The sequence below is a fragment of the Zonotrichia albicollis genome, chromosome 10 (genome assembly GCF_047830755.1).
Source record: "Zonotrichia albicollis isolate bZonAlb1 chromosome 10, bZonAlb1.hap1, whole genome shotgun sequence".
NCBI classification, from domain to species: Eukaryota; Metazoa; Chordata; class Aves; order Passeriformes; family Passerellidae; genus Zonotrichia; species Zonotrichia albicollis.
Window position 1 is genome coordinate 16,781,231 of NC_133828.1, and position 27,133 is coordinate 16,808,363.

At 44.4% G+C, this 27,133-nt stretch overlaps 2 protein-coding genes across 4 annotated transcripts in view; one reads left to right on the plus strand and one right to left on the minus strand.

Moving 5' to 3' along the window:
- GLS (glutaminase) overlaps nt 1–3,213 on the plus strand; it is a 105,522-nt gene extending 102,309 nt beyond the window's left edge. For both annotated transcript variants that reach the window (XM_074548199.1, XM_005492764.4), the window contains exon 18: nt 1–3,213. In XM_074548199.1, coding sequence (XP_074404300.1) covers nt 1–157 — 157 coding nt within the window. In that variant the 3' untranslated portion in view covers nt 158–3,213.
- On the minus strand, nt 603–26,741 carry STAT1 (signal transducer and activator of transcription 1). 2 transcript variants are annotated; one of them, XM_074548197.1, is made up of 25 exons: nt 26,605–26,741; nt 26,233–26,493; nt 24,480–24,608; nt 23,689–23,833; nt 22,895–22,993; nt 21,525–21,620; nt 20,795–20,873; nt 20,093–20,184; nt 19,718–19,869; nt 19,327–19,485; nt 18,234–18,326; nt 17,756–17,815; nt 16,576–16,605; nt 16,398–16,491; nt 15,459–15,500; nt 14,905–14,988; nt 14,257–14,355; nt 13,644–13,779; nt 11,846–11,901; nt 10,815–10,909; nt 8,692–8,831; nt 7,362–7,547; nt 6,771–6,846; nt 6,237–6,339; nt 603–5,712 (listed from the first exon to the last, which is right to left on the minus strand). In XM_074548197.1, exons 3-25 carry the CDS (start codon nt 24,605–24,607, stop codon nt 5,689–5,691), a joined length of 2,268 nt encoding a protein of 755 aa, XP_074404298.1. In that variant the 5' UTR covers nt 24,608; nt 26,233–26,493; nt 26,605–26,741; the 3' UTR covers nt 603–5,688. The 2 variants fall into 2 exon arrangements, with proteins under 2 accessions (XP_074404298.1, XP_074404297.1); XM_074548196.1 differs by having other exon boundaries at nt 7,362–7,550.
- Nucleotides 26,742–27,133: the final 392 nt, after the last annotated feature.

The window sequence follows — 27,133 nt, forward strand, 5'->3', positions numbered from 1 at the left end:
GTGGAACAACACTCCTATGGATGAAGCTTTACATTTTGGACACCATGATGTTTTTAAAATTCTTCAAGAGTATCAGACCCAATACACGCCATCAGAGGATAACAACGACGGGAAGGAGAACCGAACGGTTCATAAAAATCTGGATGGCTTGCTATAATCATCTCCAGCTAGACCCTAAGAATCAAATCACTTACCTATTTAATTGTGGTATGCATAAGTAATGAAGAGCGTGTGTGTTTCTATCTGATAGTGGTATATATTTTACAGAAGTCTCTGTTACTTCAGTGTTACGTTGCAGGAGTTTCTATACGCACAGGACAAATCCAATCTCTTCAAAAGAAACAAAACCAACTAAGAATCTCCCTCCATAATGTGAGCAATATTACCTCATGCTGCATATAATTGATGTATAAAAATATTTAGCTGTTGTTGGCTTTACTGTGCACTACTTAATTTATTTTTGTGTTCTATGTGAACTCTAGTCTGTGGTCAGGAACTTTTCTGCTGAATTTTTGTTTCTTTAGCCCTCTGTTTCCAGTATGGCCAGGATGAGCCAGAGTACTGTCAGGTATGAGCGTCAGTGAGGTTTTTTGAAAGCTGAGGATGCTGATGTAGATGTAGGCTGGGTGTGTTAAGTAAGGATCTGCACTTATCTTTGGGAAAAAATAAAAAAAGAATTCCACACAACCTTGTTTACATAATATAAATATCACAGAGTATATAGGTGACACTTGTCAATGGTCTGGGCTTGTTCTTAGAAATAGTCTTGTCAGGGAACGTGTTTTAAGGTTTGTTTGACCAAATGGTGTAGGGGAGTGTGACGTGTAGCTGGGTGTGTAGTGGGATTTGTGTCTTGGGAGCGTTTCTCTCAGTTCCTCTGTCTTGCCTCGCTCCTCTCTCTCCACGTTCAGCTGCTAAAGTACTTCCCTGTGGCCAGGGAATGTGGGTGCTTCCACTCGGTGCAGGTGTTCCTTGCAGGTGTTTTTGCACTACCCTGGGGGGCTGGCAGGGGCTGCTCCCTCCTGGAGGCGGCCCCAGGAGCCAGCCAGGGCATGGAAGTGCTTGAAAGGCAAAGAACCAAACCAAATACAATCTGAGCTCATTGAGGCTTGTGGCAAGGAGCACGCATGGAGTGAAACAGCTTTAAGGAGCATAGAGCCAATCCGAACAGGAGCAGAGCAGGAGATAAGCCAGGTTTTGGGGTATGTTCTCTCCTTGCACTGCCATCAAACCAGGGAGCAGGATATTGCATCGCTGGGATTCCCCTGGTGTAGGACAGGAGTTCAGCACCAGGAGCACAAGTGAGTAAATGCCTTTTGTGGTGAATGGTGGCATTCATTGTCTTGCCACTGAAGCCAGCATGGCACGTGCCCTGTCGTGGAAAATGTAGATGCAGGTATTGTAGTTCACACCAGCCCAATATTGCCACAGCTCCCTGTCCCAGGTACAATTGCTTCTGCCAGTAGTGTGGCACAAACCTCAGAAGTGGGCAGTCACTTCAGATACTCACAACACACTACAGTTGTTGGACGTAGGCAAGGATTTTAGCACAAGAGTTTTAGGCAGGAATCATTTAGCACATGGAAAAGGAGATTGTGCTTGAGAATTGTGTATATGGTGGTTTTTATCCTAGCACATAGTGTACAAGTCATTAGTAGATCTCAGAGGTCAAATTTTCTGTGTTTTGGCACCAAAATCTCCAAATCGTGCCCAAATTCTTCCTAGAATGCCCAAGCACTTTATAAAGATGATCTGAACCACATTACCCTCCTTTAGCAATGGGGACACTAAGGCTTGGAGAGAAGTCACTTCTCCAGAGCGACCCAGCAGGTCAGTATAGCTGAGAATTAATCCTTTCAAGTTCCTGTACAGTCTCTTGTCCAAATGCCATACTGCCTCCCTGCAGGGAGGAGAAGCCACGTGGAAAAGTGCTTGGTACTCATCACAAGCTGTGACTGTCTTCATCATGAACGAGTCTGAAAGTCTAAAGCCCTCAAACAGCATCTCGAAGCTGGCTGGCATGGTTATCAAACACTTTTTCTTAAGAATCCTCCTGTTCTTAAGCTGGTTTGGTTTTTGTTTTTGTTTTTTCTTTGTTCTTCTGAAGATCAGCTATTTTTCTGAAGGCTTTTAACCCATTCTCTTCACATTTAACCCATTCTTACCAGGCCACCCCTGCTGTAAACAAGAACTAAATGAAATGGCCTCTGGCTCTTTGTTGAGCCACATCAGTCACTGGGTAGCACAAGGGAACAAAATTATGAGCTTCAGTGTAAAGGAATATTTTCAGATGGATCCTAGTTTAAAATGATGGATTTCAGTGCTCATCCTCCCTATCTTGCCCCTGTTACAACACATTCTGTAGCTTCTCAGAAAAATACCTGATGTAGCTTTATTTAACTGACATGGTGTTGTTCAAACTGGCATTTTCAAACATAGGTATGTTATATAGTACACATGATATAAACAAACCAAAACCAAAAGGATTGTAACTGAGCTAACAGTGAAGATCATGGCTGTCCCTAAATTAATGCTTTCATACTGAGTGCTTTTAGCCAGTCCTAGCTTCAGTGCATTTTTGCTGGTTAGTTTTAGTATTTTCTCATTGTGAGAAGATGGATTATTTTGTAATGTCCAATTCAGCGATGCAGCTACTTAGCCATGGCGTTATTTATAAATAGAAATATATGCAGTACTGCATTGGTTTGGCTGTTTATCATTCATGACACTGACATGTAGATTTTCCAGTAAATAGCTTTTGGTTATCTTATCCAACGCTGACTTCCTTACGCTCCAAAGAAGATTCCCCCCACTCCTTTGTTTTTATGTCATATATGTTTCTTCAGTATGACAACCTAAAATCGTTCAGCTAACTTAATGCTTTGTACTCAGAAATATTGTGGTAGTCTTAGCATTAATTAGCCTTTGTGAACAAACTGTATTGTACCAGATTTTTTTGCTTCAGAGCTGGACTATCCGTGACTATACTTACTGGCAGTGTACTTCTGGTCATTGTAACTGACTGGGCTGATCTTGACTTTTAGATTCTGTATTGTGGGGACTAGACAGTGATGAATGTATTTCTAGCAGTTTCCCATGAATGAATCTAAACTTGAGCTGTACTGGTTCTGAAAATGAAAGTTATTTATTTTAAGAAATAAAATCCAGATAGTGTTGCTTTTTACAGCATAATAAATGGAAATACCAAGGTGATGGTGGTGCTGGTGGGTTTTATTGGTTATCTGTGGGATTGCCACTGAAATAAGTCTTCATCTGTGGGAAGGCTGTCCTGGAAAACCTACTCTGGTCATTTCCATTGTGCAAAGCATACAGGAAATCAGAATCAATTTCTGTCCTGTAGCATTTCCCTGTTTTGTTTTTTTTTTTTTGTGTTTATTTTGAAATGTACACTTCCAGAGCTGTGTCCTTTCACTGGTGGTTGCTTTTTGTTAATGCTGGAATTCTGGCCATGTACTCTGGACAGGTCAAGCTTTCTTTTGACTTACTCTGCTTTCCTTCATCACACCAACAGTTTCCTTTATTATTCTTCTGGCTGTACAGTTCATAGAAAACCTGACCAGTGTGAGATGAGGGATTTTGTCACTTCCTATCCCCAGAGAAAAGCAGCAGGCTCCAGCTTGGTAGCCCACAGAGATGAGCCATAGATCAATTATCCTACTGAGGACTCAAGTTAGAAATTCAGGTTCAGTTTATTGAAGGTTGTGTGCGGATGAAAACAAATGAATGACGGGATACAACCAGTAATAAAAAAAGGTAACAGCCACCTTCTAACAACTGCAGTGCAGACAAGCCTGCCACAATGCAGAGAATTAAAAGCATGGATACAGCCTCAGGCTTCAGAGCTGTAACTCTTTAGTTGCACAAACAAGTTTAAAATGAGATACAGAGTAGTAAAATACAGACTGGCACATCCACTTATCATAGACGTAGCCAAAACATGAGAAAGGACAAAAGTGACAACTGAGAGTTCCTTTTATTTAAAATATATAAAAGAATATTCCATTGAGGAAAACTCACTACTTCTAGAACTACTGGCTATGGAAAGACCAAGCTGCGAATAAGGCCACGGCTTTAAGTCCCACAAAACTGAAGAATACATGGTTTGTAGAACATGAATACAAAGCATAGCTCAAAAAACAACTTGATTTTTGTATTAGCAACAGATACACATCCAGCTGTTACAGTAAGATAAAAGCATTAAGTCATTTCCTGTAGCACTGTTAATCCCAGTAACTCAGGGCACCAAAAATAAGTCAGTTTGCAATGCTTTCATTTAAATACACGCGCTACATGCTCTAGGTCCTTTAGTTTTTCTAGGAAGCTTTTTCAGGGGGCACATCAGATGTCTTGGGCACAGCACACCACAGTGAAGCAGCTCTGTTGTTCCCGAGCAGCAGCTGATGGGTGTGAGGGGCCCTGTCCCAGCCCTGCTCAGGCAGGGCCTGCAGTGTCCCTGTGCCTGGACAGGGCTGCAGCCCCTCTGCTCAGCTCCTGCTGATGAGCAGCTGCACTGACAGGGCCCCTCAGGGAGACACAGCTGCCTCAACTGAGAGCTGTTCATTGCCTTTAACGTGCTGAGAAACCAACCTGTTCCTCCTCTGGTGGAAGCACAGCTCCGTGCTTTAGGTACTGCAGACTGCATATCCTGCAGCCATTGCTCTGGATAAACTTTAACTTCTTTTCACTTTCCTGTGCCCTAATTACAAAACCACTTCATTACCAAAACCTGTAAAGTGTTTTAGCTATTCAAATTAACAGTTAAATAAATGCCCTGGTTCATGGTGCATGAGAAAACTGAGTTCCATTCCACCTGTTATAACCTACAGGGGCTCTGTATTATTGCAGAAAATGGGGGTGACCAGATCCTCACCTTGGCAGATCAGGCACAGTAAATAAAATCATAATTCAATCCCTTTTGCAGTCCTCCAAGAGGAGGTTCTGATTCTGTCTGATGACTGCAGTCTGCAGAGGCTTTAGTCTTGATTATGCACCTTGGGTTCCAAGCTCAGCATGTGCCAATGCAGCTTGAAGGTGGTGTCCTAAGAAATGCTTTTTTTGAGAAAGATTGTGGTAAACATCCCTACACAAGATTGTGCCTTGTGAAAATGAAATGCATGTAACATTTTGGGCTTCTGCTCTCTCCATGGGCCATGCCCAGACGAGCTAAAAGCACAACAAACCAGCAGCACATGGATTTGCTGTGGCATGCTATGTGCAGAGCGTTTCCCTTTTGTGATGCAGACAAAAATTCAAGGTATAAGCTTTCTGAACAGAACCTTTGCAAAACAACCAGCTTTTCTTTGAAGCCTTCTATGTACAGTTAACTGTTTTAAACTTATAACTAATTTCTTCAAACAATGAATGCATGTTTCTGCCATCACTGTCATTGAGGAGCTCACAATCTCACCTTCCTCTTCCTCCACTCTGACACAGTATCTTGCTAATTAAACAAAGATGTGCACGGTATCTTGCTAATTAAACAAAGATATGCTTGTAGGGAGGCTGCTCAGGCTGCTGCTGTTGGTATTGCCATCAGCTAGAACTGCTGCAGGACCTTGAGGCTGAGGAACCGAGGAAGGGGAGCGCTGTCCCCAAGGCACTGATGCAGCACAGGAGGCGTGAAGCGGATGGGCCGTGCTAATGACACAGGGAAAGCTCAGCCAAAGCTCAGAGCTGGATGTGTGTGCACATCTGCAAGGAAAAGGAGAAAAGGAAACCTCATTACACAGCCCCAGCCCTGCTTCTCAAGTCCTTGGAGCCACAGAGCATGACCACCTTGTGTTCCAGCCACACTGATTCACATCAGCATTCAGCTGCTCGGGGTGGGGATCACTTGAATTTGTTTCTTTTCCTGAAGCACACCCTGGCAGGGCAGCACTGCTCTGCTCACAGGCAGCACTTCCAAAGTGCCCTCCTGCTGGGGCCCTCCTGACACAGCCCCCACCAGAGGCAGGATAGGGACGCTCCTTCCTCCCCTGCCATCTCTCCTCCAGCAAGGCCCACACAGAATCTTTGCTCTCCTGTTCTTCACCCTTCTCCTGCAGACACATGTGAAAAGCAACTGCTGGCAATCCCAGTCTAACTCTGGATCCCAGCTTTTCCTATGCTTATGGAGAGATGTGTTCTCTGCCTAAGAATCTGAGGTATGTCTCAGATAGGGGGGAAGAAAAGGGAAGAGCAAGCTGTGTCTGAAGCCCAGAGCCCCTGGTACGTACCACAGTATCGATCTCTGCGGGGCCCACCATGCGAGACACCTCATCAAACTCCTCGGGAGACATGGGCAGCAGGTTTTCTGGAGACTGCAGCCTGGAGGGGTGCCTGAGGGACAAGAGCAGGGATTAAAAGGTGCCTGAGGGACAAGAGCAGGGATTCACTGTCACCAAAGAAATGAGGCACAGCTGGGCTACTCTGCCTGCCCACCAACCAGGCCCCTTGTGAGGAAGAGCAGGCTTTGCAAAGCCAGCCTGGCTTTAAATGAAACTCAGACTACTCAGGGATGCACATCCTAACCAAAGAAGTCCAACAACTATTTGAGAACGTGCTTTTCACGAAATTACTTGCCTGTACAACTCCCTGCAAGTTTTTTTACCTAAAAATGGTGTTTTGAACACAGCAGCACATTAATGTGTTGTGATCAGATTCTCAAAGAATCTGGGGCATCTACAGCTTAAACAATATGAAGAGACATGAACTACAGCTAAAATCTTATGATCAGTTCTTAAAAATCCAGCATTTTTGTGAGAACTTACACTTCAGATACAGAGATTAACTCGGTCTTGATGTAGCCAGTTCCCTTGGGACCATCCAAATCCATTGGCTCTGGTGCTTCAAGGAGAGAAAAAAAAAAAGGCTTGTGGGTTTTTTTTTTCCAGCAAGTTTACATCACATTTTCACCTTTATTGTACCAAAAATACAGCCTATGACCCAGATAATGTGCAAGTCTCTCTGTCATGCATTTTACAGCACTATGGTTAATTTACTCCATTTTTAGTCAGTTTTTCCTGTTCTCCTGTAGAATATGGCAAAGAAACCATATTTCTTTCATATCTCCCATAACCAGTCATGGTCGGGGCTGTCAGTAGGAGCCTAAATTTCTGGAACAGCTCACGGGCTCACATGACAGCCAGTGACAATTAGGGGTTTCAGTTTTTGGTCTGATTAAGTCTCATGTTGTGCCTATATAAAACCAGACTTTTCGTAACCTACAAACATGGGATGGGCTGCCAAGGCCTTCAGGCCAACTGCTCCCTTTCTTTCCATGCCCCAGGAATTGTGCAGTGCCCCAGCAGCTGAGGAACAAGCAGACAAGCTAAAAGGCATGAGCCCCACCCAGCACTCACCCTCCTTGGGCCTGGAGTAGTACTTGCCAAAGGCATTGTCCTTGGGGATGTTGGGGTACAGGAACCTCAGAGGGTTCTCGGGGATGTTTTCGGCTGCCATCACTTTGTAGTTGCGGATGATGTCGGGGAAGGTCACGGCTGAGAGCTCCTTCTTGGTGTAAGGCTCCACCGAGTGGAACTGGGGCTCTGCTGGGGAGAGAAGCAGCACTTTGTAAAGCTGGATTCAAAGTTTATTTCTGAAAGTGTCCAGAAAAGTTGCAGCCACTTCCAACAGATTCAGAGATGACATGAGCAAAAGCCTTGCATGGATGACACACCTACAGTGCTGCAGGAAATATTTAATTCCTGCCAAAGGGAGAATAATTGTTCTGTGGGGTAGGGAGGTGTGGGGGGATAGCACACAGTGAGGGCTCTTGGTGCGTTGTATACTCAGAATGACTGGTGTGACTTGTCCATGGAAATTAACTGCAATATTTCATTAAGTCATTTAGGTTGTGCTGCCTTTTTAACCTTCTTCCAAATTATGTAATTCAAACTCTGCTGCCTGTTAGGGAGTTTGATCCAAATACACCCCTTGAGGCTTTTATGAATCATCAAGAGAGACTACTGAATGCTGCAAATACTATCAACCTTCTTTGAGCTTTTGGATGTCTCAGGAATGAAGACAGCCAAGGGAAAGATGTCATCCTTCAGTACATCAGCAGTTTCTCTTCCACCTGCTGCTGCTTTTGGGCTCATCAAAGTGAAGTATCAACAGCTGCCCCATGCAGGCAGATGGGGCTGGTAGGGAGTGTGATAAGGGGAGAGCCCTGGCTGGGCACAAGGCAGGCTTTAACTTGTGGCTGTGATGCCTCCAAGGCTTCCTTGGGAGAGGATGAGAACCAGTCCAGCTCACAGAAGAAGGAAGATCTTCATTGATCTATCTGGCCAAGGGGAGGAAGGAGAACCACTTGGAAAATGAGTGAGTACAGAATTTATCCAGGGGGAGTGTGGGAAGGAAGGAACAAAAGCTGCATTTGGGCTTGGAAGGAGATGCAATTGTGTGTGTACTAAAGGCTGGGAGAGAGCCTAAGGAGGCAGGGAGGACAGCCTGGGCAGTTTTTCCTTTCCAACTTCCAGGCCAGAAGCAGGGCCTGGGAAGTGCAGCTTGTCCTAGCTGAAACCCTGATTGTGTGGTTTGAGTTACCCCAAGTGTGGTGTGTCCCTGCTACTGCTTGTGCCCTGCTGCTGCCAGGGGGCTTGTGCTGGTCCTCAGGGTGGAGGAGAAGGGCCCTAAGACTTCTTGTTCTGGTGCAAGCAGGTCAGCAAAGGTTCTCTGTTGCTGACTTACCATTCTGAGACTCCTCTACCCAGGTAAAGGTGATTGCTCCCTCCCTGCTGCTTTCGCTGAACCTCAATAAAAATGTTCCTGGGCTCTGGTCCTTCAGCAGAGCACGTTCTCTCTCTTTGCTGATGAAGCCCACAATGCAGCTGTAATGTTGAAAACAAAGAGCTGAGTTACTCCCCAACATAAAAACCAAGCTGTGCTGTGCTAGCTAGGAAAACTAAAAAGCTCTCCCTCACTTAAAAGAGCTGAAGTGCTGGTGGAAGCCTCACAGAAGGCTTTGTCCTGTGGACAGCTGGCAGCAGGACTGGCTGGCTGCAGTCAGGGGGTGATTCATGCCTCGTGGCAGTGTGAATCACCACAGCTTCCCTCAGCACTCTCACTTCAGCCTGGGGGCTTGGACAAACATCCTTCTGCACTTGGAACAAGAATCATTGTCCATTCTGCTCTCAGAGCTGGGCTGTGGGAGCAGAAGTGACATTACATGTGTGTAACAGGGGCAGACCCCAGCCAGCACTAAGTCCTGGGTTCAACAATATGCTAAAGGATAGTTGTTCCTCCTTTTTGGCTGATGAAACAAATTTTGCTGGCTGCCAGATTACTCTCTTTAAACTTTTGTGACTGTTAAACTTTTGTGACTTTTTCACTGTGCTCAGCAAAATAAAATAAGGAGGCTGGTGTGGTAATTGTAAGAGATGGATTGACCTGGACAGGCACTGGGGAGGGAGTTGTTCAAGTCAGTACCTGGGTATGACCCTGGCCAAGCCCCAGCTATTTGGTTTGGGTTGCTTTGTTGCTTGGTATTTTGCTTTTGTTGGTGCTTTCCCCCCCCCCCCCCAAAAAAAGTTTTCTCTGTTTCTTATTCCTCAAAATGCTCCATCAATAATGATCTTTTGAGTACTATGACTGTCCTCGAGTGCATTAAGTTAGAGGAAGTGGGTTTTGCACCAAAAACCCCTAAACAAGCATTATTTTGCTTAGAGTTTCAGATGCAGTGAACTGCCCTGTTTTACAGGGTTTGATTGGTGAGTTTTGTGTTTTGTTTGGTTTAAATGCCATGCTTTAGGTAACAAATGTGTTCAGTAGTTAATATCCTGTGTGTGAGGGAAGCCTTCTGCCTTCCTACCTCTCAAGTATGAAGAAAGGCAAGTGTTCCTGAGGTTGTATTTACTCTTTTGTATACAAGGGGAGTCTCTGCTCTTCCAGTCTGTCCCAAACCTACATGTAATCCCAGTCCCAGAACTGCCACTCTGCTTCAGGAATGGTGACAAATATTGCCACTGCACTGCAGCACAGAAAGGGGGAGGTTTGGGGCAGGGAAACCTCCTTGTACTGCACAGGGCTTTGACAGAACTCTTCTGGAGTTTGGGGGTAAAAATGTGAAGGCCACTGCTGAATGCAGCAAGGCAAAGCAGTCCTGCTGCAGAAGTGTGAGACGCTAGGATGCTCCACTGTGAGTGTGCTGTTTGATGAGGTTTCATAACCTGGCTAAAATTAAAACCCAGGATTGTGACCTTGGATAAGCCTAGTTTGGGCAGAATTATATCTGAAATCGGAAATCCCAGAATGAAAAGTTTACTAAACCAGTATTAAAAGGGCAAATGGAACTGTGTTCCCATCTGGCAGAGTCCTTCTACTTGGTAATACTCTAAAAAAATCAGTGAAGACTGCCGGGTTCTGGGCACACGGTGCAGGCACAGCGTTCCGAGCCTGGCTGCTGCCACCTCCAGGCAGCTCACAGTAACTCTCCTCGGGCAGGGAGCTTGGTTTGGGGCTTTTAAATGGATATCACCAGGACTTACACTTCCTTGTGCTTCAGTTTTTCTTGGCTGTGTTCTAGGATGTAGGAAGAACCAACTAAGAGTGGGAGCAAAGGCAAAACAAAATCTAATCTAACATTCAAAGCCCTGCTCTGTGACTTAAATGGGACAAGCTGGTGATCTGATGTTCTTGCTTTTACCAGTTCCTCATCAGAGGATTCCTCCCTACTAGAATTAATTTGCTTCAGATTCTTCCAGTTTCAAGATCCACCCTCTGCACAAACAACCTCCCAGCCTGAGTGTGCAACTGCTAGCCTAAAAGTGAAGTCTGAGGCAATGACCACATCTTTAAATTCACTAAGGTCTTACCCATCATTCCAGAGACACAGGAGATGTTTCTTAATAAGCTCCAGGATTCCCTCAATCCACAGCCAAAAGGGGAAATTTTTATCATTTATATTTTCCTGAAATTCAGAATATGGAAAGGCAGGGATGGGAGGGGGGAGAATAGGGACAATGAGACATGAGTTAAAATGCCTGTCTGAGCCTCCAGTACCCACAAATGTGTGATCCATCACCTCTCCCATGTGACAACACTGGTCTAAGGGCAGATAAAAGGCTCTTGTGCCAACAGGGATAGCCTGGGTGCTATTGGAGTTGTGGGACATGCCAGACCCATGCCACTGGGGTTTTTGAATGGGCTGGCTGACAGAAAACCTTAGAGACACTTTGTGTTGAGACCTGGATCTCAATGTCTCATGAGGCATCTATATCAATGCATTAGAGTGCTTGTAGGTCACCAGAGCCTTGCTCTTCCCCTGGACTCTGCTCCTGGTTGTTGTGATCTTCTATTTATCTACACCAGCTTAGGGTCTAAAGCTGAAAAAAATGTGAAGAGTCCTCCTGTCTTGCTTCAGCAAGGGTTGTGAAATTCCATGATGTGGCTTTCTGTCATACTGACCCTCTTGACAACCCCATGTTAATCCTCACCCTGGTCCAATTTCCCCTGGTCTGGGGAATGTCCTTCACTAAAATACAGAAGATCTATTCATCTTGCTATTTTTTTGTTTACATTTTCTGTAATAGTCAAAATGGAGAGCTATTCTATTAATAGCAGCTGCATTAATAATGAGATGCTGTGTTTGAAAGATACATTTTTTTTCCTATGGAGTTTACATGGATTAAAAGCAGTCTCAAAATCATCTACTCCTTGCCACTGCAAGCTCTTTTTCCTCCTGCTGCTACTTTAACTTCACCACCAAAGCCTCCCATGACCATGTAAGGGCTAGAATAATCAGGGGATGCTACTAGAAAAGTAGGCACCCTGGGGGGGAAATCAAACAAAACCACAAAAAGGTGAGATCACTCTTCCATCTCAGTTTTTACAATGGTGTGCATACCTTGCAGAATCTTGTCCAAGGAATAAGGCCATCCTGAGATCCTCCAATTGTTGGCCCTGAGCACAATAAATTTGAGTTGAGTCATGTTCCATAAGTTAGTAAGGCTAAAAGTACTTAGCAAACCAAGTTCAGAGTGTTTCTTTGGAAGGCAGCTGTTGGACTAAGAAAGAAAAGGAAGGGCAGGCTGCTGTGCTTTCACAGCTACTGCAGGGGAGGCTGCCAAGTTCCCCTCTGGGAGGTTTTACAGCACCCCAACCTGTGTGAGCAGCCCTGATGTAATGGGAACCAATCCATCCTGACACTTGCTGTGCTGCACCAAACACTTGCCAGCTTCAGAATGCTTCCAGGAAGGAAACTGAATCCTGCAGTTCTTGCCAGCACAGCAAGACCCTGCAGCATCTCTCTAAGACTGAGCACTTTCCTACCTTGATTCTGGTGATTTGCAGGATTTTGCCCCAGAAACTCTTGATTCCTAGGTCTACCCCAACCACAGACTCATCTTATTCCTGTTGCAATTGTTTCCTTCAGCCTTGTTTGTATGTTCACAGTGTTTCATAACCACATCCAAAGCACAAAGAAAAGTGCTATGCTGGGCCTACAGTAGCTGGGAGCTTTGCAGACCCTGACTAGTCAGAGCCAGATTCTTCCCATTAAGGATTGTGCCATTGCTTCCCATAAATATGCTTTTCTCTGTCATTTTTCTAAAAATAAACTGGGTTAGGGAGCTTATTACTGATACTGTTGGTGTTAAGAGATCAAGATTCTGCCAACTTTCATATTGCAAAACCAGCAGCCAGGTTGTGCCCTGGCACCCTGCTGGTTCTGTCTCCTTGCACTGAGGAATCCTGAATATACAGTGTTCAGCAAGCAGGATTTTTTTTCAGCAGGGTAATATTTTTATCTATAAAGAGAAGATTTAAGTAACAACTCTATCAGAGCTCAACAAAGCCCCTGTAGTTCTGAAAAGCAAATTTGCCATAGAAATAGATCACTGGTTGCTTTATGTTGGTTAATTAAAAAAAAAAAAAATTATTCTCCTTGTAGAAATTTGGCAAGAAATCTCATAAATTAACAGCTTTTTGTCAGATCTTATGTCTGGAGGAATTAGAGAGTGGAATGCTGTACTTGCCACCTAGACACACTAATCTCAAATGCCTTTAAATATAATTTTTTCCCTGAAACTTAAGGTTGATGAAATATATTGAATCTACAATATTTTTCATCTGGAGTCTACTGTGCAAAATCAGTAGCAGTGTAAAGTGCTCTGCCTATTCAGGCAAACTGCAAGGAGTTTGGAAACAAAACCCGTGGCTGATGAGGCTTTTATTAAGGACCCTCATGTGGGAGATAATTCAGTTTGCTATTCTTTAGCAGTTTCATAGTGTTTGCATGTTGATACTGCAACTATGTTTATGCAGAGTGAATCCCCACTGTAGCTGGGGGCATGCATGAAGTTTAAATGAATGGAGGTGGATTTAAAAAAAAACCCCAAGGGATGCCAAGAAACATTCACTTCACAGACTGACTAAACATGAGTGTTACTTCAAAAGGCAGAATTAGGCTCAGTCTGTGGTGCTCTAATGCATAAAACTCCCAAGTTAGAACTGCAGATTTTTTCATGACGTGATCTCTTTTACAAACCTTGCCATACTGAAAAGTGGAAAATGCTTCATTGCTACAAAGTTATATTGTAGGAGGGGGAAAGCTGTGAGAGGAAAGGAAAACTTAAAATGGGTTGCAGGAAAAGATGCAGAATAGCTTCAGTTCAGACAGGCCATCTGATGAAAGCAGACCTTACCAAGAAGCTTCTCCCCGAGCATGCTCAGCTGGTCTGCATTAAGTCCTCTCTTTGTTACAGAAGAAAACTGCCAACTCAGAACATCAGAAAGCTTAGACCACTTTGCACAAGGTGGATTCAGAAAGAAGGACAGGTTCTAGAATGGAAGAGAAAAATACAAGCTATAGTCAAGAAACATGAATTTTGCAATGCCACTTCAATTTTTGCAGTGCCCAAACAGGCTCCAGGTTTAAGAATGGAAGTCAGCTGAGACAGCTCTGCAGAAGCAGGCAGCTGTACTTCCAGGCACTCTTTACCAGGAAAAGCAATCTCTGGGGCTCTGGACAGGTCTCCTCCCAGCAGGCAGAACTGCTGGATTACTCAAGTGCACCATAATTGAGTTATTCAATGTTCATTTGGCTTCTCACTGTGAGCTGTATATCCTGAATACATGTACACTACCCTTCTGTGGGTTTCAAGCATTGCTGTTTAGGTCAGGGAAGTCACTGCCCCCCTCTACACCTGAAACTCATTAAGAGTCACCTGCAGAGCTCAAATGCAGCAGCCACTTGCAAACAATGCTTGAAAACTAGATATAGTACCTGATAAAACATTTTTTTTTTCTTGCAAATACCTTGGGATCAGTAGACAGCATGTTGAACCACAAGATAGAAGCCCATCCACTGGGAAGCTGGCTCACATTTGAGATCACAACAATGGGAAGGGATGTGGTCTGAAAGGAGCACAAAAAGAAACATCAGGTTACCCTGCACTGTTGCCACAACCCTCTTTGAGATTATCCACACACTCATTTGTTTTAATTCCCTGCTTGCATAATCTTGACTTTTTCTGTAAAAGTCTGTACGGAGGGGAGAAAGTATGATGAAATACTGGAAAGACTTGGGTGATTTTTGTCTAATAAGAACTTTCATTTAGTGTCAGTTAGCCCAGCACTGATCGTGACAGTAGAGTTCACAGCAGACTGCTTCTGAAATAAATGTAAACTGATAACCAACCCTGTGGTTTCAGCCCTCTAGCTATCAGACATTTTGCAAAGCACATCTATTCATATTTACCCAGAGATCTGACAGAATTCTTTCTGTGTCTATACAGAGTTGTGAAGAGTCATTCCCATAATTTGAAATAACTGAAAGTATGTGATATCCCAGTACTTAAAAAAAAAAAAAAAACAAAAAAGGAAAAAAAAGAGAGAAAAAAGTTAAGATTGTTAGCACAAGTGACACACAGGAACTGAAGTGCATCTGTTTGATCTAAGACTTACCTCTAGGTCTATTACTAAACCAGGCTGGCACAACTGTGTCTCAAAACTCAGAGAATGAAGCTCTTCTGTCACAATCAGAGGACCCTTGAAAAAAATATAAGAACTTTTCAGGGACTGAAAATTCCTAGGGTAAAGTAATGGGGTTTTATCATGGGGAAAAGCTTTGTCTGCCCATGGTCACAGGCTCCAGACCTCAGTAAGAGCTTACAGTCAAAGTCAAGTGACAGTGCTGGCTTCCTAAAACTGCCTCTCCTGGCATGTTTTTTGGTTTTTTTTGTGGCTAGTACCTGTAAGGCATAGAAAAATCTGTGCTTGCCAGGAAGCCCTGTTAAAGGCAGATGCCAGTGTGGGAGAGTCCCTCACTGCCATTTTGGCAGTAACTCTCCTTGCAGGCTCTTCCTATATGGATCACTCTGTAGAATCACTGAACTCCTCTCCCATGATCTCTCATCCCATGTGTGTCTTCATGGGTCTGAGCAGACAGCATTGTCTTAAATGAATGCCTTGTTAGTATTCTGCTAGAACTTTACAGAGCAAAGGTTAGTGCTACTTACCTCATTTGTTCTGCTCCCTGTGTTTTTCTGTTCTTTCAGTTGCTGCAAACAAACAAAAAACCTGTCACTCATTTATGGCAGCCACAAATGGAAGTGGTAGAGTTCCACTTGCATGTTCCACTTGCTCAACTGCATGCAAACTTGCTGCACTAGTGTCTGATTCTATTTGATTCTAAACTGTGGGAGCCAAAGGATTAAGCTACTACCCTTTTATAAACTGTTCATTTGTGAAAAAAGATATTGCACAGTTATGTTGCAGTGCCTTTATGCAAGAGGCCTTTTAAGAACAGAAGCAGTATAAATTCAGGATCAAATGGAATACTGGTTTATCAAAGTACCCCTCTGAATCAGATGACAAACTCTAGACAGCCTCAGCTCTGGACAATGAAGGTAGAGTTCCATGTTCCCTGGTTCTGGACTTGCATTTTTCCTGTTGTAGTGATGGAACCAGAGTGTTCCCTCACAATCTGCAGACCAGAAGAGCCCCATAGCCTGCCAAAGGCACTGACTCTCTTGCAGCTGCACACTCTTTGACAATTTTCATCTTCCAGACTCAAAGCTCTTTAAACTATTCCAGACTTCCCTACCTATGGACCTTCCTCTGAAAGAACCAAACCAGCCTTTCTAGGCTTTCTTAACTTCCTTCTCCCAAGAACCCATTTCAGCATAAGCTGTATGGCAGCAAATACTCTTGTTTGCACTTCTGTCCCTTTTTCAGTGACAAGCAATCACATTTTGATTGATTCTGTTTTTGAAACAGGCAAAAAATATTTTAAAAAGGACAGAACAAAGAAAAAGGAGAGGTAATCACAGTTCCTCTTTACACAAAAAGTGAATAACGACTTCAATAACAAAAGCAATTTGTTTCCTTCCTACCATGCTCCACTGCAAAATTAAGTAGCTGTATCAGTAATTGAAAAAAAAAAAACAACCCCCTACCAAGTGCCTGAATTCTGCTGATAGACTTCCATTAGTAGATTCTTCCATGTTCATTACTTTTGTGTTTGTTCCCAAAATATTAAATTTCCTGAACCTACACAGAGAGAGAAAATGTAATGAAATCTCTCATTCATTGAAAGAACCTAATGTTAATATATCAAACTCTGATGCCACGTACCCTTTGACCGAGTTCTTCTCAGTTACATCTCTGTCAAGAAAAAAAGGACAAAATAATCTTTTAAAGATTCTGCCAAAGATACAGAAAATGTGCATGTTTTAGTAGCTGACAGTGCTGACTGAGAACTGGTAAAATGCTTTTGTGAAAATCTTGTGCAAAAGATGAGGCAATTGGTTAAAGCAGTCAAAATAAATGTTGTGCTATACAGCCTGTGTTTTACTGAGGCTTGGTGTTGCTTTGGGGGCTTTATAATCAAAAGAAGTACTTTCTTTTACTATAAAGATTTTAACTCTTGCTCTGAGGAAAAAAATATAGTTCTGCCACTCTAAATCTGCATTTAAACTTGTTGGATAAATTGCTGCATCACTTGAATTGGTTTTCCCAGCACTTGGGATTTTACGGAGTTGCATTCTATCTAGTGCACTTAAAGACTTGCATATAAGAATTCCTTTTCTTACTTTTTTACTGTTCTATGCAAGTTTCTGGACCCTAGAGCCATTTCAAGTGAACAAAAATCACTTGGCTGGGAAGACAAAAGCCCACTTGCTTTCTTGAAAGCACAGTCCCTGCCATCATTTTGGATAGCCTGTCACATTTCTTTCCCTGTCCTTGAAGTAAGTGCAAAACTCATCTGAACTCCTTACAAAATACAACAGATTGGTATTAATCTGTTTCAGTGGCTGTAATTTTTTTCTCTGATTGAGAACATGACATATGTTACAGGTAGGCAGATTATACCCCTTATTCAAAGGCAGCTCGAGAACTATATTCTGTACTAGACTGTACCCAAAAAGGAAGGGATTCTAGAGGTGACTGAATTATGTGACGAGGAATGGTGGAGTCCAATTCCACACTGTCACTCATGCTAATGCAGGTGAAAGACCCCAGCAGAGTGGCTGTTACCCAGGTGCTGCCCTGTGTCTGATTTAGCAGTAGTGAGCTCTTCTCTGTGGAGCTGATGGTGAGAAGCTGAGGCCATCTGCCCTCTGTGCCAGGTCTCTGGTGGCAGAGAGAGATTTAGAGCAAGGGAATGGGTAAGGAAAAGGGAAGGATGTACCTGCTGCCATGGAGAACCAGCCTGCTGCTGGCCTATCAACACTTCTAATGTGACTGCTTTTGGGTTTCTGACTGTGGGAACTGTTTACCATTACATAAGAAGGATGAAATAAATGCAACATACTTGTCAAATAAAACTTTCACTTTCAAGTTGTAGTTCAGTTCCTGCAGTCTCACCAGCAATCTGGAAAGAGAAGTATGTTTTTTAGCATCAGCAATTGAAAAACATGGATTCTTTTGTATTGTGTTGCTTACCACAGATATTTCAGCACACTCAGGGGCCACATGCAGGCTCCATACCAGACAGCATTTAGAGATAAAACTGAATGGGCAAATGAGTTACTCTTTGGCATGGCAAAGTGCTCTGCTTCTCTCCTGCTGCTTGGTTGTGTTTGTGACACACTTGGTACACCCCACTTCTGGGAAAGGGTAAAAGCTGACTGTGAGTCAAGTTCTGGCAGAAGAAAGCCCCTGCCCCTGGCACTTCCCTCCTGCCTCAGCCCCTGGGCTGCAGGGCAGGCTGTGCAATCCTCTGGGCTGCAGGAAGCCAGTGACAGGAAAGCCTTACCACAAAAAAGGAACAGGGCAAGGGGAAAACATACCTCAGCTTCACAGTGAACTGCACTCCTGTCTTCAGGACTAGTGGCCTCTGAGGATGTGTTGGCATGCAAGGCTGCCTCTCTACCACAAAGGAGCTATGGGAAGAACAGGTTAAAGGCACTATGATTTATCTGTACTGCTCTTAAATAAGAAACCACACAAAAGTGAACTTTAAAAGAATGCTGATTTACCAGTAATACTATACACTTTATTCCCTCAGCTTCAATCTGCACAGAGGTGTGTACCTCAGTTCCTTTCAATCGTTACAATGGAGCTAGAAATGGTTATTTTTTTTTTTTTGTGTTGGCTTTTCTGCAATACATTGATGGCTTGAGGAGGGAGATTGCTACATCACACTTCCCTGAAATCCAACAGCAAGGAAACACTGTGCTGTAAGTAGCATGGTGCAAGTGAGGAGTGTTGTTTTGTTTGCCATTCTCAGGGCTTCCTGAATTCTTACAGTGACAGTGCTGTGTAACAACACACGCCCAAGGCATGGATACACTAGCAGGGGATTTGATGAGGGCCAGCTAACCCAATGAAACAAACTTTTGGGGCTAGCCTGTTTTGATACACCCCAAATTTTTATCTACTGTGTCCTTACAGAATAGGTTTCTGATCTTATGTGAAGCAACTACCAGCTACAGTAACTTGCACCAAAAAGGTGGTACAGAGGCAGGGCTGGCCTCCCCATGCTGTGTCCAGTGACAAAAGACTGGAGAATCTAGTGTGTATCTGTCTTGGGCACAGCTTGATGCAGATTGTTTCTTGCCTCTCTTTGCTTGAACTTTGAAGCTTGAAGTGAGAAGTGGACTAACAGACTGAGAATTTGACTCTGTAATCAATGTGTACTGCAGCAAAGCTCCTGCTAACTTCAGTAATGACTGAGCATAAACCCTTTCCATAGGCCTGAACCTGTGGAAATCCTAGATGGGGTAAATCTCAAACCCAGTAATTCAGTTTAATGTTTGACAAACTTAGGAAAACCTTGGAAAATGAAAATATACGATGTAGGAAATATTGAGGGAATGGTAGGGAAGGTGCTCTTTGTCTCTTTATTCATGGTAGCACCAAAAGATCCTTATGGTCTATTACCTTTGGATGAGCTGCTGGAAAAGCTTGTGTGTTCGGTCCTGCAGAAATTGTTTATTTTTTGTGATGGGATCAGGGTCATAGGTGAACTTCTGTTCCAGTTCCTCAAGCTTCTTGAGCTGCTGACGAACTTGCTGTAGACTTTCAGCAACAATGGTGAACCTACAATTGACACAATCTCATTACTTTGAGCACTTTTTTGTATTGTACTAGTGCAGAGGCACCAGCCAGGTGAGTGTCCCTGAGGATGTGGCAGTGCCTGGAGTACACTTTGTGGTGAGGTAATAAAATGAATGCAGTTATGCTAAGACAGAATGGAAATAGATCATATAAATAATAAGTATATTTCCTAGATGTGGTGCTCCTTCATGACATGGTTAAAATGTGGTCTTACCAGTTCTGCAGCTGGTCAAGGCAGGCGTTGGGTGGGCCCCCAATGCACGCTGTCTGCTGCCTGTGCTTCCACTCCACCAACTCTTCATTAATGAGGGCAGCCTGTGTGTGCTCTGTGCTCTGCAGCAGCTGCACTATCTTATTCACCACCTCCTACACAGAATAGGAGATTACCCTGTTTATTAGAAATACTTCACACAGGAGAACTAAGTACTGTTTCAGTTAGTGCTCATGTTTTGCAAAACTCTGTAAATACCTCAGTTCAACTGACATATTAAAAAACCTTTCCTACTGCTGATTTATGTCAATTCAATGAAAATGAACATGTGCTTAAGATGAAGAGCTGCTGACTTCTGAAAGAAAACTTGAATGCTACCTTTCTCTTGCGGTCCAGTGATAAGAACATGTGCTGGAGATTCAGCTGCTCTTTCTTGTATTCCTCCTGAGACATACTGTTGGACTCATGTTCTGTAAAATAAGTCCAAATTGGGAATGTGAGGCTGAAGGAGTGCTGAAGGAGGGGAGGGGGAAATGCTGAGGTGGGAAGGGGACAAAAAGCAAGATGCTGGGTTAGTGCTTCCCTTCAGTACCTTCTGAACATGTCCCTGTTCTAAGGGAGAGTCAGCTCTGCCAAGCTGTGTTAGAAACTAAAGCCTTTTCTGGAACAAAGAATTCAACAACAGAGACAGAGCTGTATAATGAAACTTGTGTGGACTCTGTGGGTTTCCCTTGGTACACAAGAGCCTACAAAACCTATTGCTGGTTTGGCATTTGTGAAACATCACTCATTAATTAAGTGTATGGTTGAATGGTTAAAGAGCCTATAGGGTTTGCTACTTCTAGTGGCAAAGGACTGCTGTGTTAACAAGTAGACTCTCTTACTTGGAACAAAAAGATTCTTACTTGGAACAAAAGACACACACAGAAATTTAGCTATCAGTGTGAAGCACAGTTAATCAACAAGGGACATTACCAGTGAGTTTGGATGTTTTATCATTAGGCCCAGTGCCCTGACACAAACAGCAGTTTACTCTGAGCAACTATACACAATAGGGGATGTCTCTGGAAAATGACTCACCTCTGTTCTGCAGGGTTTTACATTTGAAGTCATATTCATCTTGCACATCCTCTAATGTCTTTATGTCCTGCTCCACATCCTGTAATGCACAATTGAGGGTGACCACAATTATTGAATATTTTCAAGTAATGCAAGACTTGATCTGATTAGGAACTGCCTGGTACTAGCCCTGATAGATATGAAGTCCAGTTTTATAGCAATGTCTGTTCCTGGACTAACAGGAAATATTTCTACATTTTATCACCTTCTATTCATCCTTCTTCCTTCTCAACTAACTGAAATCTGTTAATTATAAAGTATGGAAATGCCCTTGTGGTCAAGCCATCTAAGTTGACAGAGTTTATGAGAACCTAGGCTACAGTGGTAAAACTTGGAACAGCATATAGCATTTTAAACTTTCAAATTCTTATGTACTATTTGGAGAAAAGCTTTCTGTTGTGACTGTATTTATTAAGACAAATGTCAATATACTAAAAAAGTACATTTTCTAGTTAGCAACAAACTGGTCAGTTATGATTTAAGAGTTTTTTTTTTCCCTCAGTTGCTAGTATTTCATGTGGGTAAAATGCTTTTGTTGCTGAAGTTTTGGTACAAGGCACTTCCTATGCTCAGGAAATCCCCAGTTTATAGACTTGAAAACCCCACCTTACTTTTATTTGTCATTTTATCAAGTCTAATTTTCAGCATCTGCAAATCAACAAACCCTACTGAGAAATTACTTAATACTTACTGTAACATCGCTTTTTACAGCCCTAACTTTGGCATCAAGCTCCTTCTGCTTGTCTGGCATCCCAGCTGCAGTGTTCTGTACACTCCCTACTTCCATCTGAGGGAAGAAGCAGAACAAGTCAAAACAGAGTGACCCATACCTTTTTTCATTACTGGAAATGAGTGGCATTTGTTGACAAACAACCTGAGGAAGCATGGCTTGTTCTGATGAATCATACTAAAATTTTGTAGTGGAAAAAAATCAAATTCAGGTGAATTTGAAAGAAACAAAGTATTTATTTTAGTATAGTGCCAAAGGTCCCCCATCACAGATTTAAGTCAAGCTGTATTGGGCTTTGAGCCACCCAGTCTAGAGGAAGGTAGATGATCTCCAAAGTCCCTCCCAATCCAAACCATTCCGTAATTCCCTTTCCCTTTTTGATACACATTTATTGTGTACTGGAAAGGCAGCAGCAAGTGCTTTGTCACCTGCCAGGACCAAACAGCTGTGCTGCAGCTCCAGGGGCTCTGTCAGAGTCACACTCTTAGAGCAGCTGCTTTGGACACTGCTGCAAAGGGCCCCTTGTTGAAAGCCCCTGCCCAATGCTCTTCCCAAGCTGCACATTCAAAGCCTTTCTATAAATTGAGGTATTTCCTTATTAGAAATTAACATGCTTGGTCAGTCATCACTTCATTTGTACATGAGTGGATTACAGCTGTCTATAGATTTTGCATGCCCTTCCCAACTATGGAATTTTTATTGTGAAACAGTTCTTGCAAAGGGGAAAAAAAAAGGTGAGAAGCTGGAAAACAGATGATGGAGGAGAGGATATGGCTTTACCTATAATTCAGAAGAACAAAAAGGGCTTCACTAAAAAAAATTACCAAAATTAGAAAGAAATACTTGGAGATAACTGGGAAGGAGAATGATGCATCATTTTTCCACAGATAGTCCAAAGAAGCATGCTCAGCTGCTTAATAGAGAGTAAACTGGGGAGTAAAAGTAAAAACTTAAAACCTTACTGGATATATGAGTTAAGCACTTATTATTAGAATAAAATCCAATTGGCACATCAGACTACATCATACCACAAAAGCATTAAAACAACCAGCATAGCTTTTATGTCACTCAAGGAATAAAAATTATTTCCTGCCGATTTATCCTCCAAATGCTTCATTCAGCAGAAAAAGCCATGCTGTCCAGCCATGCTGGTACAAATTACTGTACTCCAGCTGGTACATATCAGTGCTCACTCTTCTCTTTTTTTAAGGAACCTCTTACTGGGCAGAGAGAGGATAGCCTGTTTCCCCTGCCAGTCTTCATCCACCTCCCTTGTCCCAAACAACAGGCAAGGGAAGATAAAACTGCAGCAGATATTTCAAGACTGTTACCTCATTGCATGCCTGGGCAGAGTTCAGTATTTTCCTCTCTTCTTTCAGACAGTTGTGGATGATCATTGCCATGTGTATTGGGTCTTCTTGGAAGTTATCCTAGCATTAGACACGCAGTCTATTGTTAAAGTCCATACACATAATTTCTTGTCTTTCAGTAACTTTCAGATTGGCAAAAAAAATTAGGGTATGACCCCAGTGTGAGCCTCAGGGAACACACTGGTCATAGCCTGCTCCAGGATTACAGGGTATGATGGCCACAACCAGCTCCAAGAGTCAGTTTGCATTGTAGTTCATTGGCATCCAGAGACAGGAAAGGGTCAGAGACATTCCTGGGAGATGTGGGATACCACCCGACAGTCCTAGAGAGAGCTCATCCCTCAAGAGGCACCCTCCCACACCTTGCTATGGCTGCTGGTTTAACACACAGTCCAGGCAGGATGCAAATCCCATGTTACTGTTTTACCTGCACACAAAGCTGAAATGTGCTGTGGATTGAGTACTGCCCTGCTCTGCTCAGGATGGTGCTACCCTGGGGGGGTTTCTTTTCCCTAGAGTTCTCAGACTGTAACTGAGCTGATAATTAAACTCTAACTTTCTAACTGTAGCCAATCAAAACAAAAATGGAGCAACACTTAGAATTCTGGCTTTTAAATCAGGATTCTCACACATCCTCTGTGAAAATCCCTCACAGCAGGGTAGCTGCTTAGAGGCATCCAACTGCACTGAAGCAAATGAAGCACATATATAGATAACATATAGATGTGTAGATTGTACAGATAACCCAGGCCTACCTGAAGGTTACGTTTGCTTTTCCTTATGTTGTGCTGCAGCAAAAAGTTGTTTTCTATCAAGAATCTACTGAATTGATCATCAAGCTGTGACAGCAGCTCATGGAACAGGAGTATAGCAAATGATTCATTGTTGGCTGCATGTTCCCTGGAATCATTTAAAGCATGCTTGGGTTAGATACACTTCCAATGCAAGAGCCAAGAAATACACACAGGTGTACTTGATTTTTAATCCCCAACTCTAGTTGTAGAATATGCAAGCACGGAGAATTGCCTTCAGATGTAAGCCAGTTTCATTCTCTTAACTGACCTTACTTTCCTGGATACAGAAATGTTGTTTCTCTATTATTTTTGCCACATTCTGTTCAAATTCATTTACTCAGTCCGTGCACACCAGGAACCTCAAAGTGACCCTGATGTGTGTGCATGTTGTGCCACCCCTCAAAGAGAAGCCACTCCACAGAAAGTCTGGCAGAAGTTCAGAGCCTTCGATGAGTGAGGGACTGATGCTACCAAAGCAGTAACTAACTGGTCCTAAACCAGACCTTTTTGCTCTGGGCCACTGAGAACATTGTGAGCAAGGACACTTACTCCAGGTCTCAGCCCCTCCAGGAAGCCCTGAAGAGGTGCAGGAACACAGGCTGGAGCACCCACACAGCTACTGAAGCATCCCACCAGCAAAAGATCACCCAGCAGCTTGCTTGCTTCCCCAGCCTTCTGCTGCTGCCTGTAACTGCCCTTCTGAGGGCACTGCTTATCACACAACCCAAAGCTGAATTAATTCCTGGGCTTACCAATCCTGGTTTTCCAGCCACTGTGCCAGGTACTGCCTGATCTCCATAGGAAAGCTGTCATCATATAGCTGGTGAACTTGCTCCAAAAACTTGGAATCGAGTTGCTGTAGTTGATACCACTGAGACATTCTGAGGAAGGGGTGAAAAAAAAGTGTGTAAATGTTTGAGTAGTATTTGGACTGAAGTGGTAAAAAATAACTAATGTCAAGTTTTCACGAACATTGACAGAATTGGAGGATGTGCTGATTTTGGCTGGGATAAAGTTAGTATGGGCTGGTTTGGATTTGTGCAGGAAACAGTGCTGGTAAGGCAGGGATGTTTTGTTACAGCTGAGCAGGGCTTACACAGCATCAAGGCCCTTCTGCTTTTCACCCCACCCCAGCAGTGACGAGGCTGGGGGTGCACGGGGAGCTGGCAGGGGACACAGCTGGGCAGCTGACCCCAGCACCAAGAGTGTGAGTGAAAAATTAGAGACCCCTCTAAGTGCCCATTTTCAGTTGCTGTTTGTATCCACACTTGCCTACTCTGAAAATGGACTACATCTCAAGTCACTTTAAATGGAGAAGGACTGGAAAGATGTTTTTTTTTTATATGTGTTTTAGTTCTCATGATCATAGTTTCAGGCTAAATTCAAGTAACCTGTGCAGCAGATATAGGGTGCTTAAATGAACTAAGACTGTGCAGAATGGCTTCTCTCAGTCCTAACACTTTTGTGAGAGTAGCTTTAGCTCTGATGTAGGGTCTCTAGAAGCAGATCACTTAGCCTTCTAAGGTGCAGGTTATCAGCTTGTAGTGGAAATGGCATGTAAAAATAAATCCAAGGAACAGCCCAGGCTGAGAACATGAGTGGTGAGATGCAAATCCACTCACATCTTTGTTTTTTCATGGCTGCTTATAAGACCCATCCAAACAAACAGCAAAGCATCAGGGTGAAGGACTATTTTCTATGCCCCTTCCCACCAAATCCTTTAGTTTTTATACACCAGTGCCCTCAACTGCTGAGTGTGATGTGTGCTAGGTGTGAGAAGCAAAGGAGTTAAAACTGTTATGTTTAAAGTGAGGGCTTGGATGAGGGCTTCTGATGTGTGCTTTTCAGATTACAGCTAACACAGCATTTGAGTGTGCCCAAATAGCAAGTCCCAGAGAGGGAGACTCCATGACCTCCCTGGGCAACTTGTTCCAGCGCTCTGCCACCCTCAGTGTAAAATTCTTCCTCATGTTGAGGTGGAACTTGTTGTGTTTTACTTTGTGGCCACTGCTTCCCATCCTGTTGCTGGGCACCACTGGAGTCTGGCACCATCCTCTTGGCACCTGCCTTTGAGTTATTTATATGTAATGATGAGATCCCCTCTCGGTCTTCTCTACCCCAGACCAAACCGGGCCAGCTCTTGCAGTCTCTCCTTGTAAGAGAGTGCTTCAGGTCCTTCATCATCTCTGTGCCCTTTGCTGGACCCTCTCCAGCAGCTCCTGGTGGTTTTTGTACCTGGGCACAGCACTCCAGATGTGCCTCACTAGGGCGGAGCAGAGGCGGCTGATGGCCCCTCTCGGCGTGCTGGCCACCCGGTGCACTCCAGGGCTCCTTCCTGGCCCTTCTCTACCTCCTTTCCTGCCATTCCCGGGGATCGCGGCCGATGGGGAGCAAAGGGCGCGGGCAGCCGTCCCAGCCCCGGGCCGGCTCCGTGCCCGCGCTGCCGGCCGGCCCAGACCAGCCCATCCCCTCGGGCGGGTGTGAGGGAGAGAGGGAGCGGCGCACCTGTTCGGCAGAGGCTGCCCAGCGGGGCTGGAGCCGCGGGATCAGCGGGAGCAGCGTCAGCCGGGCTGGGCACAGGGTCCGCTTCGAGCGCTGCCGGGCAGGGCAGGTCTGGAGAGGGTGAGCTGTGGACAGCGAGGACTTGAGAGCGGCTGCGGCAGCGGAGCGGGGGTGTCCCTGCCAGGAATGAAGGAGCCACCTCCTCTTTCCCCAGGTGCAAGGACACCAGAGCGCAAAGCTCGGTGGGTGTCTCCCGGGAGCGATCTGAGGAAGCGACAGCTTTAGTTACACCCGGCATTCACCCCGCCAGCCCCCGAAGTGCGGGCAGCGCCATCGCCATCCCCCGGCCCCTCACGCCCGCTCCCCGCTCCTCACCTGGGCTCCGGCTCGGCGCTGTCACGGTGCCGGCTGCGCTCGGGGAGCCGCGCGCCCGCCCCAGTGCGCGTGCGCAGGGGCGGGCCGGGGGCGTTCCCGGGCGAAGGGAGCGTCACGTGACTTCTGGGAAAGACGGCGAAGGCGAAAGCGAAACCAGCGCGGGGCCCTGAGGGCAGCGGGGGCCGGGGGGGCTGCCCTGGCTCCTGGCCCGGCCGCGCCAGCCCCGGCGCCCATAAACTGCAGGCGGCTGAGCCTTCCCTTCCCTTCCCTTCCCTTCCCTTCCCTTCCCTTCCCTTCCCTTCCCTTCCCTTCCCTTCCCTTCCCTTCCCTTCCCTTCCCTTCCCTTCCCTTCCCTTCCCTTCCCGCTGGATGTTGAAGTCCAGGCTTTGCTGTGGGTTTTTAAGTGTAGTCTGTGCCCCCTTCCCTCCTCAGGTGGAGGAGGCAGGTCTTACTTCATGAAAAAAATAAAATAGGTCTGTTTGGTAAACATCGTGGTGTGAAATACTGGGGAGTAGTAGATCTATAAACA

Excerpts from the sequence above, each read along its gene's own strand:
- STAT1 (XM_074548196.1), bottom strand. The coding sequence starts at position 24,607 with ATGTCTCAGTGGTATCAACTACAGCAACTCGATTCCAAGTTTTTGGAG. Across the intron at positions 18,327-19,326 it reads TTCCAGCAGCTCATCCAAAG|CTCCTTTGTGGTAGAGAGGC; the intron begins GTAATAGACCAT and ends TTCTTCCCATAG. Across the intron at positions 6,847-7,361 it reads CTACTCCAGGCCCAAGGAGG|CACCAGAGCCAATGGATTTG; the intron begins GTGAGTGCTGGG and ends CTCTCCTTGAAG.